Here is a 19,045-nt window from a genome sequence, read left to right as displayed (position 1 = left end):
TACAGGTGCTGCCATTTTGGATTTTTGTAACCAGAGTATGTGCCGTAGTAATGTCACATGACCTTTCTTTTAAGCATAAAATAACTAATTACAGCTAAATGTATTAGAAAAAAAACATATTTGAACATACAGCAGAAAGGTAAGAACTACATAAATTAACAAGTCAGCACCTAAAACTAAATAATAATATTTGAGATGTGTGTGTATTTTTTTATTAATAAGAGCAAACGCCTGTTTGTTTACATGGAGGGGGCGGGATTTAAAGATGGCACTGGACGCCTACAGGGATGCCGTTTCCCTTCCAGTTACAACTTCTGTTAATGTTCCAAATGTCCAAGAATATGACTTTTTTGACCATTCCTGCTGTTTGATGCACATTTGCCTGTCAGGTAGACTTGTGAGAGTTCGGCAGTGAAAACCACTGCTGAGTCCAGTTAGTTTGACAGCTTCCTAAATTAAAAGTCAATCATATTTTTTGATGTGAAAACAGAAATTAGTTAAATGTCTCTTGTTTATCTTAACACCAAAACAGTTACAATACTACTTTTTCTGCTACTAGTGAAGGTCAACAGCTACATTACAGAGTCTAATGGAACTTCTGGAGTTGTGTGTTGAAACAGGACTTTATTCAGTAAAATAACTAGAGAAGTTTCCTGCTTTCAAAGTCTCAGAAGTTAACTTGACAGGCGAGCGTGTTGAGCAGTTGCACGCATGAAGGCAGGATTGAACATACGCAAGACCGTATTTGAGTAGAAATTTTGCCTGGCAGGGACAGTTTTCTGCTTACAGATAGCTGTTCTGGGAGCTCAGAAGGTGTGAGGAAAGAGCACACCTTCCTGTGAGGTGTGCAGCTTTTGAAATGCCGTAATTGTTTCTCAATTGGACGAAATGCGAGGCAGGATTTTTGTGTTTCTTAAAAGCTTAAGATGAGATATTTTAACAGATCAGATTCAGGTACTTGTGTATAATAGTATAAATGCTAGTGCGAGAAGCAATCTATTTTAAGCTTTTAATCAGGTCGACTTTGGCAGTGTATTCTCAAGAAACAGGTAAACAGAAAATAAAATCAGTACTCCTCCAAAATCAACCATAATGTTGTGAAAGTGAAATCAGAATAAGACTGTTAAACTCCTGATATTGTGGTCTTATATATTATAAATCATGTAATATATTATCCAAGAAGCACTTAGCAAACTTTTACCGTCACAAGTAGGTAAGGGATGGCTCCACCAGTGATTCTTTTCACAGACCAACGGCTCTTCATGACTGAGTCTGTAGCCTGAATCACAACCAAAGGACACCGTGGATCCAATGGAAAAGTCTTGTCCATAACGAATACCGTTGACAGGTATGCCGGGGTCCAAGCACGAGTAGCTGTCCACTGTAACGCCTGAAAAACAACAGTAAAAAGGAGCTGAATTTAGCTGATTTCAACAAACTAAAGCTCCCAGTTTTACTGTTCACAAAAGGCACCCAAGTGTGCAATCATTGTTGTTTATTTTCCTGCAGGTAATGACCCCAACACAAAGTTGGCCTGTGAAACTGGATTGTGGGTGGGCTATTAGCACAATGTTGTCACACCATGCCTTCCTATTATGAGTGTAATCAAAATCCTACTGTGAGAAAAGTATCTCCAAAAATACATTTTCATTTCAGCCTGCATGCACCGAGTTCTCACGTATGTTTTAACACTACAAAAAGATCGACAAAGACAGCTTTAATCTCAATCAACTCATTCAGGCATGGTTGATTTGCTTCCAACTTACTTTCATAAAGTATTTTAAAGCCGACATTGGAGCGGCTGTTATCGGTGGTGAACAGCAGATAAAGGAAGTTGCTGCTGCTGAACAGGAACTGGGGCACCTGGGTGCCGTTGAAGGAGCCAATCAGAGGAGAAAGGAGGTTTGGGCCATCATGGATCTCAAGAAAGTCATAACCCAACTCTGTCTGGAACCTGGTAGAAGAAAATACACTTTTCCAATGATCATGATTTCAACACCGATAACACAAACTTAAAAATTTCATAAAATTAACTCATTTTGTTTTTAATGTCTTTATACATATTTAATAGCTAAATAAAACTGAAATTTCTATTCAGATTTTGAGTTGTATTTTATGTCTACAACTGCTTTTTCAAAGCTCAAAAAACATTATATTAGACAACATATGTCTGCCTTCATCACAAATAAACAACAAAATTGCCAACCTCACTTATATGGCTTATAAAGGTAAAAAGGTTCACCATATTCTTGATCAGTTTTCATACTTCAAGTACTATCAATATTTGCTTGGATAAAACTGGTGGTAGTTTTGATGAATTTTCACATTTGCTTGTTCAAAGTTCTGAAGGTCTTTACAACATAAAAAAGTAAAAAATGATGTTTGCCCACCTGTCAAATGTAATTTTGATAGAACGCCCTGGCTCGGATTCAATCACCCACTCACAGCTGAGGGAATCTTTGTAGTAACCGGGCCACCCAGGAGATAAAATGACTCCGCTTGGAGCTGAATAGTGGCCTCCACATGGAGCTGGAGGAGGAGAAGTGAAAGAAGGAGGGTTATAGGACAAAGAAAACAATGAACACGCAGTAGAAGTGAAGTAGAAGTTGATGCAGAATGTGTCTGCCCAGATTAAAGAGCTAACAAAAGTGGATTGGTGCTGGCCTAAAATAACTTTGGTCATGTGAAGGGTATTTTATAAACCTTTTTAATCACTGTCAATTTTACACTGCATTGTTATTCTAGCAGAGACATTATATTACATGATAAATTCCTGCAGGAAGTGTCCAAGGCAGCACCAGAAGTGCTACAGCTACCTGCTACTTCTGCCATTTGCACCTGCAAATACCCATAAAATTATGTCAATAATCCTGTAATGTAAAATTGATGACGATGTAAAGGTTTATAAGACAGCATTCACGTGAGAGACTGGAGTGGTTTTAAGATGGCAGAACTCTGCTTTAGTTCTGGCGCTGCTTGAACAAACTTTTTAGCTTGTCAATTTGCCTAGAATGAAAATCCATTGAGGTTGGTCACAGAGCTATGCACAACAGGTAAGAATAATTTTCATTGAGCCCCTCGTCAAAACATTTAACTCTTGCTATAACTCTTGTTTGCTGTACAAACACAACATATGACAGTCCTATTTCACAGCTCAGCAAGAGCCAATCATGACTACAGTTACTTAACTTGCTACAGCTGATTTAGGTAACCATGTTTTGCCCATTTTCAAGTATGTAGATATTTGTAAAAATAAAACTGAGCAGTATGCCAAATGGCTTCCGTTGGAAATTCACACACAAAGAAGTCATGGTGCAGAATCAGCACTGATGTGGTGTTCTGTTTAAAGCTTTATGACATATAAAAAAATCATCATTCCCTCTGCTTTGAGCTCTGACTTAGTCTCCTTTAACAAACATCTGTCACTATACGAGAAACAGTAACTCACAGGTTTGGTAAAGTTTTGGGTTAAAGAAAATATTAAAAAAAAAAACAGGCTGTTAAATCATACTGATATTTGCTATTTTTTCACAACACTCTTTTTGGACTGATTAGGAAACACTAAAGACATAAACCCTATTAATCATAATTAAAATGTTCTTGAAAGCAATGAATGAAAAGGTGTTAGAGTGACAGGGATGGATATAGTAAATCAGCCGAGATGTCTGTGTCATAAACATATCAATGAGCTACTCTAATGTATGGTGGCATAAAATTTAAATGTACTTTATATAAAGTGTTGTGATAAGCTCAATAAAGTCATTATCATAAATATAATAAATATTCTTCTGTTACCTACAAGATCTATTAATGAAAGAAGGGAAAATTAACAATAAATTGACTTTTAATACAAGCCAATATTAGTCAACAATCATTCTTTTGTTGTTGTTTTTAAAAGCAATCTTGTTTAAGGTTATTTAATTTTCCAAAAGCAATTAATTTAAGCTTGTTAATCCTAAATATGTGTATGCAGGTTGTCCTTAAATAGTTACAGACACACATCTGATACAAAAGGTCTTTTGAAAAGACCTTGAGCATAATTAACTTAAACATTAAACCGTTCTATCAACAAATGCTGTGATAGAATCACCCAGTCTTAATTATTTCTATACCTGTGGCAGCACTTGCCAGGTAGTGTTAATCATTTTCTTCCATCTAAGATAGCCATTTCCCTGTCTTTTTATGGGAACTGGCCATCTCGGGATCATTTCCTTCAGTTTTCTGTCTCTTTGTACTGTGTAATGATGGTATCTTGGATGGCATAATGGTCCCTAGATAATAATTTAGGCACCGATTCTGTCAATATTTACCTTCGCATTTAGGAATGGGCCCGCTCCACATGACTTTTCCTCTTTCTAGCTGACAGGTGATGGTCTCAGTTCCCTGGGTTTTGATAAAACCATCCTCACACACCACAGAGATAGAGCTGCCAAGCTGGAAGCTGTCCCCAAAGCGGCGAGCATTAATGGGGATGCCAGGGTCTGGGCACTCGTTATGGCCAAATGCTGTGGTAAAAGAAAAGCAAACAAATAAAAAAAGTGCAAGGAGACACAAACACAATTACTCCAATTTTACCTAAAATAGCAGAAACATACACAGAAAATATTACAGAAAAAGGAAACTATACTTCATAGCCAAGATGTTACCCTTTATTTTGATGAATTCTGACAATCCAACCATATAGATTGATACAACTTGACATCACTAAATGCTCAACACAAAACAAGAAAGGATAAAACTTCATTTTTAATTTGTCTGTTTTATATCTCCGCCATTTCTTTCTGTCTTTGCTGATCATTTCTGATGCTGCAATAAACAACAGCATGCAAAAGTCAAACTTTAAACAAATCACTCATTCTTCCTCTGAAAGACTGAGATTTTTGAGATTTTAGGTGCTCTTGCTTGCACTTCTCTCTTGAGATTTTGCTAAACCATTTTCATGATTTGTAGGCTTTAGTTAATTTGATTTTTAAAGTATTAAGATGTAGCTCAGAGGGGTTTTTAGCTGCTGCTGATTGTTGAAGTAGATAAAATTTTCATATAGATATTAAACTCCATCTGGCCTTTCGTTCCTCTGTTCACATTTTAGTAATTTCCCCATTTTTCAGGATTGCGTGGTTGGACTCCAACTTTTCATACACTAATGTGTTTTTTATGAAAAGCCTGAGAGTTTAAGTCTGTGTCAGAAAACAGATCAATAATAAGTCTTTAAAGTACCCTGATGGTACTCTGGTGTAAAGACGTGATACTGAGTTTTGTTTTGGTTGTTTTTTTTTCTTATTCAATTGTACTTACATCTTCCACTTAAAAGTGTAACAAATTAAATAAAAATCTAAATAATATTTTTCTCCATTATACTGATTTCTTTCTGAATTAACCATTTGTAGTGTTGTAACGTGGGCTTTTTACTTTACTACTGTTCGTTCCTAATTGGGCTGGCTGCAGTGATTTTTAATTACTTGTTTACTGAACCAGTATTCTTCACCAGTCTTGTGTTTCTCAGTTTGAACTGTTTTTTATTAACTTAACAAATAAACACAAGTGAATAAAATAACTTTTCTTTATATCAAAATTATTTTGTCACCTAAAAAATATCTAACTGTAACCCAGGTTATTTGGGGCCACCCAGCTATTTTAATAATTGACGTTATGTCTCCCTTTGTATTTGTCATCCTGCTCACCATTCTTGGACCAAACATGAAATCCTATGAGATTTTGCGGGATTTGAGTTTGTAAAAGTAAGGAGGGGCTCTTGGTTTGGTCTGGGAGAGCATGTGGTCGACAGGGAAGTTCAGAGCTGCTGCAGGTGGGCTTTAAATGGTTTTAAATATATTTTATTTTTGATGAAGATATGCTTACTGGTATGCATTTCAGTTTCTAGATGCTTCTAATCTTCAAAAAAAAAAATGGGGTCAAATTACATTACAATGATCTCCACCTTTCACATTTTTATGCTATTTTGACCCTTGTTTTTTAAGTTTGGTTTTAGTGGAGAGATTAACATATAAAACATTAAACAATTAATGATGAAAAATATCCCTTATATTTCATGCACCAAATCCAGAACAATAAGGGGAAGAAACACCACATCATTGTGGCACCCAGAAACTAAAATTTTACCCTAACATAATTTAAAAGCAAAGCCGAGTCTCTTGAATGAATGAAGAGTAAAATAAATATTTTCTCAAATGGCTTTGGTTAGAGCAATAACAAGAAAATATTCTCTCCAAATGCTCTTTTGCTGCTTCCTTTGCTTTAGTTTGAAGTTTTGTTTACAGGAACATACACCTCTTCAATCAAATAAAGCTTACTTTGTTGCTTTTAGGGGAAAAAAAAAAGATTCTTTGAGCTCGTTCAGCCTCCTGTCTGATTTAATGTTTTGCAAATCAGGAGAGCGTCTCTATCTACAATAAAACAGCTAAACATTTAATACTTGAGGGGGGATAATTTCACCTGTGCTTTAGGATAGTTTTGTTGGCAGTTAAAGAAGCTGAAAGACTATTTCTTACTCACCATAAGACTGTTTTGTTTTTTTATTGTGACAGCACAATGACATTTGTTTCACAAAATAGCAATTCAAGTGCTTAAGCCCTGTAGATGGTTTCCCAAAAAAAATCCTTCACATTTAGTACAGGAAAATTAAATATTGGTTGAAGTTATGTTCCTTGTAGTTATATAAGTTGTCACTTTAAAAGAAAATAATGTCTCTACTAAAATTATAAAAACAAGAACCTTATTTTTTTACCTATGAAAGTGTTATCAGAGTTTAAACAGGCAAAAATGCAGAGTCAGAGATAAAACAGAAAATATACGCACTACTGTATGTGATATTAAATCCTCTTCCAGACATGGAGTGATCAGCCTGAAACTCCAGCCTCAGCGTGTTGGTGTTGGACGTCAGATGGGAAGGACTCTCAGCTCCAGAGAACCTCCCAATGACAGAAGCATCATTCGTCTCACCGTCTTTCACAGTTAGAGAATCGTAAGGCGCCTCAAGGTCAAAGTCATTAAATGCCAAGTGTATTCTTGAGCCTGGATCTGATTGGATAAGCCAGACACAATTCATGTTGTTCCCGTAGCCTTCTGGGTAATCTGGAGAGAGGACGGTTCCTGAGGGAGCTGTGAAGTTGGACATGCAGGGGACTGTGGGAGGAAGAAATCACAAAGGGGGGAGGGAAACACATACAGAGAGAGACATTTTCTGTTAAATATTCATCTTCACAGCATCATCGGTCATCATCTGCCCCAGGCCATAATAAACTCTGCACTGTCACCATGGTGACAGGTCAGAGTGAAAGTTATCAACATCGTGGCAGTGCAGATATCCTAAGTTTTTCTGGTATATTTCTGAAAATCACATATAATTTGAATACTCACAAATGCATATGGGGATGTTTGCGGACCACTGGTTATTGTCTTGGCAGGAGATAGTTTTTTCTCCAATCAGCTCAAAGCCAAACTGGCACTCGAACCTCAGGATTCCCCCATTGGAGAAGTTGTCACCCTCTCTTATTCCGTAGAGAGGAGTTCCAGGGTCACCGCAACTCTCTTTGTCTATTTCTGGAATGACACAGATTCATTCAAGGATGTTAACAACTGCATGAACCCAAGAGATCAGGATGAATAAGACTTCTTTTTTTTAAATAAGAATCCTGCAATGAACTGGTGGACTTCTATATTTTGCTTCCCTCAATTATTAAATTGAAAGAAACATCAAGTAATGCTAAAATAAACATAAAAAACACTTAATCCTTTTACTTGTTTAAAAACAGGCTTGAGAAAGAATAGCAAGCACCATGTGCATAAACAAACACATAATGTACACCACAAAGTGTTGGCAGATTATGTAAAATCACTTAGTAATACAAAACCTGAACAATTTTAATGAAGCATTTTATGAAAAGTGCCTACGAATGGTGGAGTGTAAATATTAGTAGTCCTGACTAAGTTCAAATGAAAACAGCTTGGAGAGAGATAAACCATGACTATGCAACAAGTACACCTGCAAAATCAAAAAAAGCTTGAAAACAGCATGGTAAGTGTGGCAGAAATAAAAACCCAAAGCTTAGCTGATTACTTAAAACATGAGGCTTCCATTACTGCTCAAGACTTTTCAACTAAATAACTGTGATTATGTGCAGATTAGGAATTTTTTGTTTCTCCTTTTTACCATATCAAAACATGTTTGGTACTTAAAAAAAAAATCCCTTTGAAAGTTTAGCTGTAATATCAGCTAGAACAAATTAGCCAGTCAGCACACCGGAGCCTGAACATTTGTGCAAATGTCACCATGAAATACTGTTGGCCTCAGAGTTTCAGCCATCTTTTGCTGCTGGAAAACACTATTTAATGTCACAAAAGCTTATGATCCATTTTAAACATCAATATACTGCCAACTGATTTTGTTTGAAGATGACTGACCATCGGTTTGCTGAGTCAAGCAAACTTCCTGAATGCCTTCACTCCTCAGTTCGCATAGCTCTAAGCAAGTTCGCATTCTGTATGTTTATTCAAAGCCAGCAGTTTTGAATAGCCTTCAACATTGCCCACTCTGGCCCCGGGAATACATTTTACTAGGATCACTGCTCTCTCTTTTCTGTAATGCCATTTGAATATGCAGCTGCAAATTACCAAAGTGTTTTCGCTTGGTGGAGGCGTTGCTAGGTGAGGCAAACAAGTTAGAAATGTGAGCTGGTTGGTGGTGAATCAGGACTTGGGAGACTCTGCTAACATTATCAGCTGTGCAACTAAATACCAGAATTGGAGTAGTTTGTTTTTAATGGTGCAGGCTTCCAAATTAGAGACCCTTGCCAATCGGACTCCAAGACTATTTTTGATATAAATAGGATTATCTTTAAAAAAAAAAGCATGGCACATATGTGGACAAGTAAATACATGTAATGGAGAAATAGTGCTTGTAACCTTGCCAAACTAGTCGAACTTAGCTATACTTATAGAAAACTGAAGAGCAGCACATATGAAAACACCAAAATATGCTATGAAAGTAAGATTTGGAGAGTATGTGGAGTGTCTTACAATATATTAATGAGGGAAATGTGCCACTAAAAGAAGACATTTAATGATTTTGAGTAAGCCAAATGGAGCAAACAATTTGATGGAGCATAGGCAAGGTAAACAGGAAATCAGACAATAAGCTCCAGTATTGCATTTCTCTTTTTGCTTTTTCTTTCCACTGAGCTGCAAATATTCAATACTCCCTTTTTTCCCCTCTCTTACAGTCAGCATGACCACAAGTTTATACAGATACCACTTTGATTTCACTTCAAAGTGCTGTTGTCGCCATAATTCTGTTTGAAATGTTGGGTGCAGGATTTCTGAAAATATACCTTTCATTTCCCAAGTCTTCTCCTCCTTTATTTGCCTGCTCTCCTCGTCGGCTTTCAGTATTATATACAGAAGTGGCAAAAGAACAAGTGTGCTCTGTGTGTATTTTACTTTAGTATATGTACCGCTTGTGTGTCTGTGAGCTTGTGTGCATGTTTGTGATGTATTGCATTAATTTCCATCATGACATTGTCTTTATGAGAAACCAGGACTCAACCAATCACAGGCTGCCCTAACACACATATATGCACACATGCACACACACACACACACAGTGAAAGAATAGAGAACAAATTGCTTCGCAGAGAAAACAGGCTTACTGTTGGAGCATTCCTGTACTTCCCCTGCCTGTTTCACACACGCTGCTGCACATGATAGCAACACATCTCACAAACAACCCAATCACGCATCCACAGTCAGTCTCTGCTTTTGATACATACACACATCACACACACAGATACTCACAAATAATCCTGTTGTATTTGTAACAACAAGGCTGACAGATTTTGAAAGGGGATTAGGGCCCTTAAAGAGTGTGTGTGTGTTTGAGAAACTGAGTAAATGTGTGAGGGGCTGCATTTTCAATTTTTGTGTTTGCTATTGCACACCGAACCCCATTCCATTCGGTTCTATAATATTCAATCATGTTCACAGCATATTGTTCCTGGGAATACGTATGTTAGCATGAAACCACAGAAGCGCAAACACACAAAAAAAGCACACATGCACACATAATAAAAAAGTAAATGCACAACCGCCTACAAAGAGCAGAAGGTATTAGATTTTGGGAGGGATAATGAGATTGGAGAAAAAAAAAAAGCTTGTTGGCTGTTTCTCCTTTGTGAGCATTTTGAAATTGATTTTAAGGCGACATTAAGGATTGAGATGGAATGCTGAATGCGTGGTTTGCATAGACTAATGTTTAATATATGCAAAAAAACCCTGCTGCCTCCTCTTCAATCTTTGCAATGTTCCAAAAACAAAAACCAAGATGCATTAACCACATTAAACTGCACAGAACAATAATGTAACACAGCAACAATAGCCGCAGAAGAAGAGCGATTGAGTGAAAAGGCCATTAGTACTCTGGAGCAGAGTGAGGAAGAAATGAGAACTTCATCCAGTGTAATTACACCACAGTTTCTTGAATCTTTGACCTAAAAGGAGGGGCTCAAATTGACTTGTTCACACTGTAGATATCAGACAGGATGCTTTGTAGAATGGAAATGATCCCATTCGTTATGCTGACATTTATTTCTGCCTCTGTTGAGCTCAAAATCCAGGACACTGATGAGTCTTTGACGACTGATTTGATGGGAGGCGAGAGCTGGAAATATATTTTTTCTTTTTTTTTTTGGCTCCCATCAGATTGCATCTGTTTGAACTTGTTACATAAAGTGCAAAGAAATGTTTTAACTTCAAAAGTGTAACTCCTGAATACCCATAACTCTTTGTAAATTGAACTTCAGGAAGGCAGATAATAACTTGGCTTCTTTCTTTGATCTGGACACATTACAGTGCAGAAATACATCACGCCAGTCTGCTGGAAAAATGCCTCCTGGACTCTGTCTTATGACCTCCTATTACGTCTATAATTCTAACATTGTCAGTGAGTTTCACAATGTACATGTCCTCAGAAAAATTCCTGCAATCATCTGTGCAGAAAGTACAGTTGAGAGAACAGGACACCCACATCTTTGGGGCATTCTTGTCATTTTACCTCCATTAAGAACTTACAGAAGCTTCTCCCCCATCCTGAAAACATGTCCAAAACTCTAAATGAACACTAAATAAAAGCGAGTGCACATCTAGCCTAAATACACCGTGCAATATCAAAGCAAGAAAGTACACCAATTAAAGCCTGCCTAGACTCTACTTAGAAAAGGTTAAAGCAGCATTTTTCAAACATCAGCTCTGCTTAAAGTAAACACAAAGAGCCTAATGAGCGCTAAACCATCTGGTGCTCCCTCTCAATGAGCTTTTCAAATAATTCATTACCAGTGAAAACAGCATCTTGTATGTCCGGAGTACTATTGCCTAGTAAATCACTGTCCATTACATTTATATATTTATCTCCTCTGTACCAAATGGCATGCACAAGTTGAAATGAATGTAATTTATTGTTAAGTTTTAATGAGAGTAACAGTTTCAATTTAACAATGGATTTTCACTGAATAAATGGGAAATATAGCCTTTCAATATCCATGGCCGGACGGAATATTATACAAGTCAATAATTCATGAGTAGAAAATGAAATTCCATTTACACTGCTGTGATTAAGTAGGCCCTGCCCTTCACAGGTTACCTCTGGAGCACACGTGTATGCACACCCGCTCCGAAGAAAGCAACCGGCTTTGGCTCTTTAACCCAATACTCGGGTTATTGACCAGAAATCCGAACCACATCTGCCGTTAGGTTGTAAATTAATATTTCATGACTTCATATTTCATACTGCCTCAGACGCTTTGAAGAGAATGTTTAGTTCTGTGTAATTAGAACAGTCATGTTCGGTTCTTGGACTGCGGGACTGAGAACACAGACAAACGCAATATCAAAAAGAGCTTTTCAATGGAAAGAAATACACTCGGAAAAACTTTGTACAATAAAACTGTCTGTAATAATAAAATTACAAAATGTATGTTTGCCAACACATTATGTGTTCTGTTATATTTACAGTTAAATTAAACACCAGGTTTTATTGCTGTACGATGGCAACCACCATGTTAGCACATTTAATAAAAATTAATAAGCTTCACTGGTCCTGTAGGAGTACTGGTTTAGAATGGAAGTGATAACAACATGCAAAACAAATCGAAATACCCTCTATTTCAAGTGTGTCCAGCTGTTGCTGTAACTGTGCAGTAGTTTTATGGTATGACTAAGCATGGATGGGGTAGTGAAGTAAAATCATTAATCCACATTCATAAAAAAATAATTCTGCAAGTATGTATACCAAGCATTTTTTTAAAACATAATACATAAAGCTTATACATTTGTGCATGGATCAAACACCAGGAAATATGTCATATTCCCATGCAGTATGTTGAACTAAAAACAAAAAAAGAAGTGTAAATGACATCTATACTATTCCTAGATTTCTAGGCTAAAACTGGACTAAATTTGGTCTAAAATTGAAAACTTTACAAACATTTACATTTGTTTCTAACTGAGCTAGGAAGCCACACAAACTTCCACAATACAGGACCTATGTGTGTGCAACAACCAGGCTCCCTCAGACCCAGGAGCTAACAAACTGCACAAATACTACCATATTATAAGACCATGTACAATCTGTCTGCACAGCATTTCACGTTAGAAATCAAGTCATGTTGAACAACTGTCATTTTTCTTTTACAAATATGACTTCAGCTCCATCCTTTAAGATGTTGATGTCAGCATAGATAGTGTTCTGAAGCCATGTAAAATAATATTAGTGTTAAATAATGCATTTCTGTCTGTCAATACAATATAAACCTAAAATTATAACATCATAATAAGTGAGCTAATATGGTCTCCATTTTCAGCTCTCAGCTGATCAAAATGACATTTTTTAATGTTTTGATAATAAAACAGCAGCACTGTTGAAGGTAAAAAGGAGAAAAATCAGTTTTCAGATGTTCGAACTGCAAATCAGGTTTAAAATCTTGGATGTTACTCTCTGGCATTCTTGCACAATTTACAGATTTGGATACATAGTTTTGGTTTTTAGCAAGGCTTCATCAATTCTCTTGCAATAAGGAGAAAAAGTTGGACAAAAAACAAACAAAAAAAACAAGCAAAAACTAGTGTTGTGGGTAAGTGAGTTGAACCCAATATGCAGACTCGTAATGAGCTCCAGGAAAAAACTAACTTATTTGAAACAAAATCTAAATAACAAAAACTTACAAAGTCTAGGATTGCAGTAACACGAGTGGTGCGACACAAAGAAAACTGAAGCACATGAATGTGACAATGAACCAGTAAGTGAGGAAGACCAGGTTTTAAAGACTGAGGGTAACGAGGAGGTGGAAACAGGTGACTGATTGGTAACAAGGGACAGGTGTGAGTGGTGAGGCAGGTTGACAAGAAATGAACAGAGGAAAAATGAAGCAACAGGGAGCAAAAACTATATAAATACTTATAACATAAAACTAAAGAAATAAAACAGAACTATAGAAACATGAAACAATAAACCCAATACTAAAGAAACTTAAAGAAAAACCCAAATCCTGACAACTAGAGGGAAACAAAAGGAAAACCAAAAGAGTGATGCAAAATTTCAGTTAAATTCATTCCAGAAATGTGCTTGAAGAGATAATAGTAAATAGATGACGACATATGGCTGAACAAGCAAATGCAAGGAGGCATAAATTCAACACAAGTGGCTGTACAGACACACACACAAACACTAAAGACCCTTTGAACCAGAGGTCAGCAGTGCAGTAAAAATCCACCTTGACACCCTTTCCCTCCTATAAAATCACATCACATATTAAACTATAAAAAGCAGATCTTGAAAGTAAGGGCTGACGCAGGAATCAGTGATGGGGTTCTGATGAAGTGAGAAAACAGGATAAAAGAAGAGAATGCAACAATATCTAAAAAGCACATATTCTAAATCATTGATGATATATTTAAATTGATCTTTTACCACACAAATGTATGTGACAATTTGTAAATTTACACTATAAATGACCTGCAGATAACCTGCACTAACCTTGTAATATCTAGCATGTAGAAAAAGGGAAAGGGATAAAAACATTTGTCATGAGATGACTACGTTTTGCCCTCTTTGCTAACTGGTTGTGAATTAGGCACTTGATGTGTGTGCTGCACTCTGTAGTCGCCAACAACAGCGTTATATAACACAGAATGATGGGATAGTGTTAGAATGATGAATTTAAGCCGGGGATTGCAGGAATGACTCATTACCGGAAACAAGCTCTCAATCTTGCTGTTCGCACTGGTATGTGTTTCAATAGAAATGGATGACACGTCAAGCAAATAATGACACTTTCAGTAGTTTCAAGAGGGCCATCATATTAAAAAAATACTTAACATGCAAGCAATCATTAGTGCTATCATGTCCCTTGGAGCAACAAATGAGATTTTAACGCAGAGTCTAGTTGTAGCCCTGAACCTCCACTTTAGCTTGGGCCCTCAGGCGTTCTAATCAGAGGTTATTAGTAGTTCCTTGAACCCAATTTAAAACCTGGGAGGTTCAATCTTTTCAAGCTGTTGCACCTCAACTATAGTGAACCTTGGTTGTTTTTAAATTGTAAAAGCAGTGTTGGTTCCTTTAAACACTTTTTGATTTAGACAGTTTTTTAGATATTTTTATAACAGCAAGCCCATTTGTTTTATTTGAGTTGATGTTATTTCTTGAGTGCTTTTTGATGTAATTTCTCTGACTTTGCGCCATTTTATTTTATTGTATTTGTGATTGTTTTATCCCTGAAAGGTGTAATAGAAATAGACTTTACTTACTACTAATCTCTAAATTTAGACTGCTGTTTCCCCAAGCGCGTTAGTCCGTAAAACTTCAGTTTTTAAACACAGATTAAAAAAAAAAAAAATTACGACAGAATTCAAGTTCATTTTTAACTCTCATTACTTTGTTCAAGTGAGACTTGAAAATGAGACAATAGCTCAGTCGTTAATACAAAAGTATATTTCTCAGTTCATGATTATCTAAGAGAAGACACAAAACAATATGTCATTTCATTTAACATGCCACAGAAATATCCGACCTTGTAGGTTGTGCGCTGGCAACAAAACAGCTTTGGCACACTGTAAAAGAGAGCTGAACTTATTGAAAGAAAAATGTGCAATTCTTCAGCATGAATTACAAACTGAAGCTTGATTTATACCATGAGAGATGGTGGAAGGGCTTAGTTGACATTTTTATGCAGCTCAGTAGCATATAAGAAATATTAGAATGATATATAGGCTTCAGTCCCCAATCTTGGTTATATGCAGATGCCTATTTGAAGTCTAATTGTATAATAAACTTTTACTTTTAGACCAAATTTAGCTCAAATTTAGCTCGATTTTAGCGTTGATATCTGTAGACATTTTGAAAGTGCTTTAGATGTGTTTTCAATCTAAACATGCTCAAAGGGTCAGACAGAAAGGTTTTAGCTTATTCATTATCCATACATACTGTACTTTAAATAACAATAATAATTCTTTTATCTTACTTCATGTATGTAACAAAGGAGCCATATTATCCAGTTTGGACCAGTTCTGACTGATAGCTCTTATATCTCATTGCACAGACCTCAAGACTGGCATTTCAAAAGATTCATCACACACTGCTGTCTCCTTGGCAGTCCAATCAATCTGAGGTGTCTTTAATGGCCACATCCCTTGTCAAAACAATGCTTCAGTGAATAGTGGGTGAGCGAGGGCAAATGGGCACCTGTGTCTGTTTCAAATGGCAGGAATTATCTACTACTCCAGAGTGAAGCTGCAGCATTTTTTTTTTTTTCCTGAGAGTTGATTCCTGCATCAATCCAACTGGCAGCGGTTGCCTTTAAATTATAGAGAGCAAGGGTGGTGTTTTAAATCCCCACTCTGGTGCAGCACTTAAAATCTCCAAAGTAAGATGAGGTGGTGATGATGGAATACTGGTGTAGGTCCTGAGGGATCAAATCGCTGATCACAAAAAAAAAAGAAAAAAAAAACAGAAGCGGGACTAAAATAGCTGCTGACCACACAACAAACCTCTCTCTACCTTAAAGTGAGAATCTGACTGGTGAATTTAATAACACATTCCATTCTGTGATAGATTTTACTGAGAGTATTATCTAAAAGCGTGCACGGATCCAGAAAATCCAGTACCTGTATATCTTCTGTCTGTTGTATAAAGGTGTCCATTCAAATTTAATGACGGCATTTATTCACATTCTTAACATTACTGAACAGACAAAATCCTCCACTTATGTGATATTGTGCGCTCGTCTATCACAAACAAGAATGAAGCACCAGGAAATGTACATATATACATATATAAATATATATATAGTAGATAGAAACTAAAATAATAATCTATGAAAAAAAAATCTGACATTTTTTAACTTTTTAATGACTTATTCAGGGTTTGATTTGGCCTTTTCCAAACACTACCTAAAATTTGTTATTATGATAAAACTAGGCAAACATCTATGTATTCTGTGTATTATTAGACTTAATATGTTCTCATCAAAATAGGACGTTATATAATTTTTTTGTTTTGTTTCTCCCTTTCCCTTAGGTTGTTCTACAGGTTTTTGTTGAAGAATTGTCTTCAGTATTACAAAGTTCACACAAAAGGGAATTACTCATTCCCACAGAAACCATTTATCCTGAACTGCCTGAAGCTGCCCGTTTTCTCCCTTTACTTAACAACATTATCATGAAAGGAATTTGCATAATGTATGCCTGGTGGCTAGTTTGGCACATCTCAAACAAAGAACGAGAAACCATCTTGCACTTTGACCAATCAGCTGATTGAGTTTTCTGGAAAGGGGTTGTAAAAATGAAGCAAAGTAAAACAAAGTTTCAGACAAAATAACTAACAAATAACACCCCAAAAAAGAGCATAAAATGAAGGTGTAATTTGTTTTGATGTTAGATTAAAACTGGCATTCACTGCGTGGATGTGTTTTTAAGATGTCTGTGTTTATCAAAATTTAAATATGATTCTTCCACTCATACCCTGCCATTGTTGTTCACCTCACAATTATGGGTGTTACTTAACAACAACAGTGAAAAAATGTGATGTTTATCTGGTCATATTTTTAACCTTAGCACAATAACAATAAAGACGTTGTGAAAAAAACTAAAAACAAAATGAACACCAGAAGTAAGAAGGAGAGAGGGAAGCAAAGTCAATGTTTGTACAAACGCTGTTTCAATATTGGCAAAGGAACTACATCTTGTATCATCAGCTGTTGAAGTTAAACACGTTGCTTGCTTTCAGCTGTAGACTAGGTTTCTTGCTTCTTCTTCAAACTGGATGACAACCATGCTACAGCCTCCAAAACCAATACAACATATTAGAATGTGACTGGATAGCTTCAAATTTCGAAAACCTTCTTCATTGTTAAGGCAATTATGATGCTGCTGCTATGCTTTTAGAACTCACCATATTTTAATTTACCTGCTTAATTCCACATTCCCAATGTTTCCCTGCAGCCTCAGCTCCTAATGGAAGATTTTCTTGAGCCGCAGCCGAATGCAGCTACTCACAAGAAGATCACACCATGCGAGTACCGCAGGCATCACATTGGTGTCAGGTTGTCACAATCATGTTTGTAGCCTAGGCATGAGATCTGCCACCACACTTCCCTACACTCCACCCAAGACCTTGATACTTTGCCACCACAATAATAAACCGCTATGACCTTGCTCCAGAAGTGTTGTGCATGCTCAAAACCATCCTGGATCTAGCACACGGAGGAGAGCCTCCTTCATTCTTTATATGCATCTGGAGACCTTTCCAAGACCCTGCAGAGCATTCATATTCTTCCTGAGGTTTTATGTTGCAGTGAGGTTGTCATCCATTTGGAAGGGTGCCTTAAATGAATACTTTATGTAGACAACAGCAAAAAAAAAAAAACAAAAAAAAAACATCAAAGGGACTGAAGTTTGTGAAAAAGGCTTTTATCTTACATGGTAAAAAAAAAAAATATATATATATATACATTTTCTATATTTTACATGGCAAAATGAATTAATACATAGTGTTTGACCAGTGCATTGCAAACAAACTTGGTCAAGTCCAAGTTACTCATTAGGGATGGAACCGTGGTTCAACTTCTGTAATTTTCGGGTGTAATTTAAGGTAAGATGGGGTAATAATTGTTTAAAGAAAACAAAACACAAAGGAATACATGTGTCCAATACATTTCAGAGCACATGACTGCCACCTGTTATACTTAGAACCGTAAAACCTTCTGGAAACACTCTTTAAGAACCTCCCTTTGTTACCTTTGTTATCTTGCAAAGCTCTTAAGATTTGCTTTACTCCCCTTGTTGCCTCTGGTTTGGAAACTAAAACCAAAAGCAGCACCAGCTGGCATTTATTCAGTGCTCTTCAAGGTGGCCTTTAAAAGTTGTAACCTCACTGAAGATGATTCTCGAGTGGCTGTTTTGTGTCAACATCAACACATAATGATATCTGCACTGGGCACTGCAGTTAAAGATCAGTGATATACTTGAGAATTTAAAAATAATTTTAAAAAAAGTTTGTTTTTAACAACATAATTTAGCAGAAAGATGTCAATTAGAGAATATTATGGATGATAAATCTTTTAAGTGTGGGTTCCTTTTAAGGCAAACTTTGCTTTGAAGGAGTTTAAAGCTGTATTTTTTAAATTTCTTTTTATACCTCAACAACCAAACACAAACAATACCTCATTGTCACATCAGATAAACCTGTGGCAGATGTACAGCTTAAGATCAGAAGACATGTAAGTATTCACATTGGGGAGAGAAACTCACTGAAACTTTAATGTAAACTACTACAATGATGTCGACATGCTCATTTTAATCTATGCCATTGTTCATGATAGACTAAAACAGACAGCAGACAGTCTAGTCTAGACCATGTGACTGTGTGTGTGTGTGTGTGTTTATATAAGCTAAAAGTACTCGTGGAGACACCATTCATTTAACGCAGTCACAATGTGTAGACTTAAATCCCAATTTTGAGTAACAACATTTAAAGGTTCAAAGC

The 19,045-nt window shown here is 36.4% G+C and overlaps 1 protein-coding gene across 1 annotated transcript in view; it reads right to left on the bottom strand.

Annotated features, from left to right (window-relative positions):
* Positions 1 to 19,045, bottom strand: part of csmd3b (CUB and Sushi multiple domains 3b) — a 355,638-nt gene that overhangs the window by 84,428 nt on the left and 252,165 nt on the right. Inside the window, exons 13-18 of the mRNA XM_017423975.2 lie at positions 7,378 to 7,560; positions 6,817 to 7,143; positions 4,311 to 4,505; positions 2,391 to 2,529; positions 1,767 to 1,954; positions 1,202 to 1,390 (exon numbers count right to left, since the gene is read on the bottom strand). Coding sequence (XP_017279464.1) covers positions 1,202 to 1,390; positions 1,767 to 1,954; positions 2,391 to 2,529; positions 4,311 to 4,505; positions 6,817 to 7,143; positions 7,378 to 7,560 — 1,221 coding nt within the window. The remainder of the gene's footprint in view (positions 1 to 1,201; positions 1,391 to 1,766; positions 1,955 to 2,390; positions 2,530 to 4,310; positions 4,506 to 6,816; positions 7,144 to 7,377; positions 7,561 to 19,045) is intronic.

Source organism: Kryptolebias marmoratus, linkage group LG5, assembly GCF_001649575.2.
Source record: "Kryptolebias marmoratus isolate JLee-2015 linkage group LG5, ASM164957v2, whole genome shotgun sequence".
NCBI lineage: Eukaryota > Metazoa > Chordata > Actinopteri > Cyprinodontiformes > Rivulidae > Kryptolebias > Kryptolebias marmoratus.
This window is presented reverse-complemented; position numbering and strand designations above follow the sequence as displayed.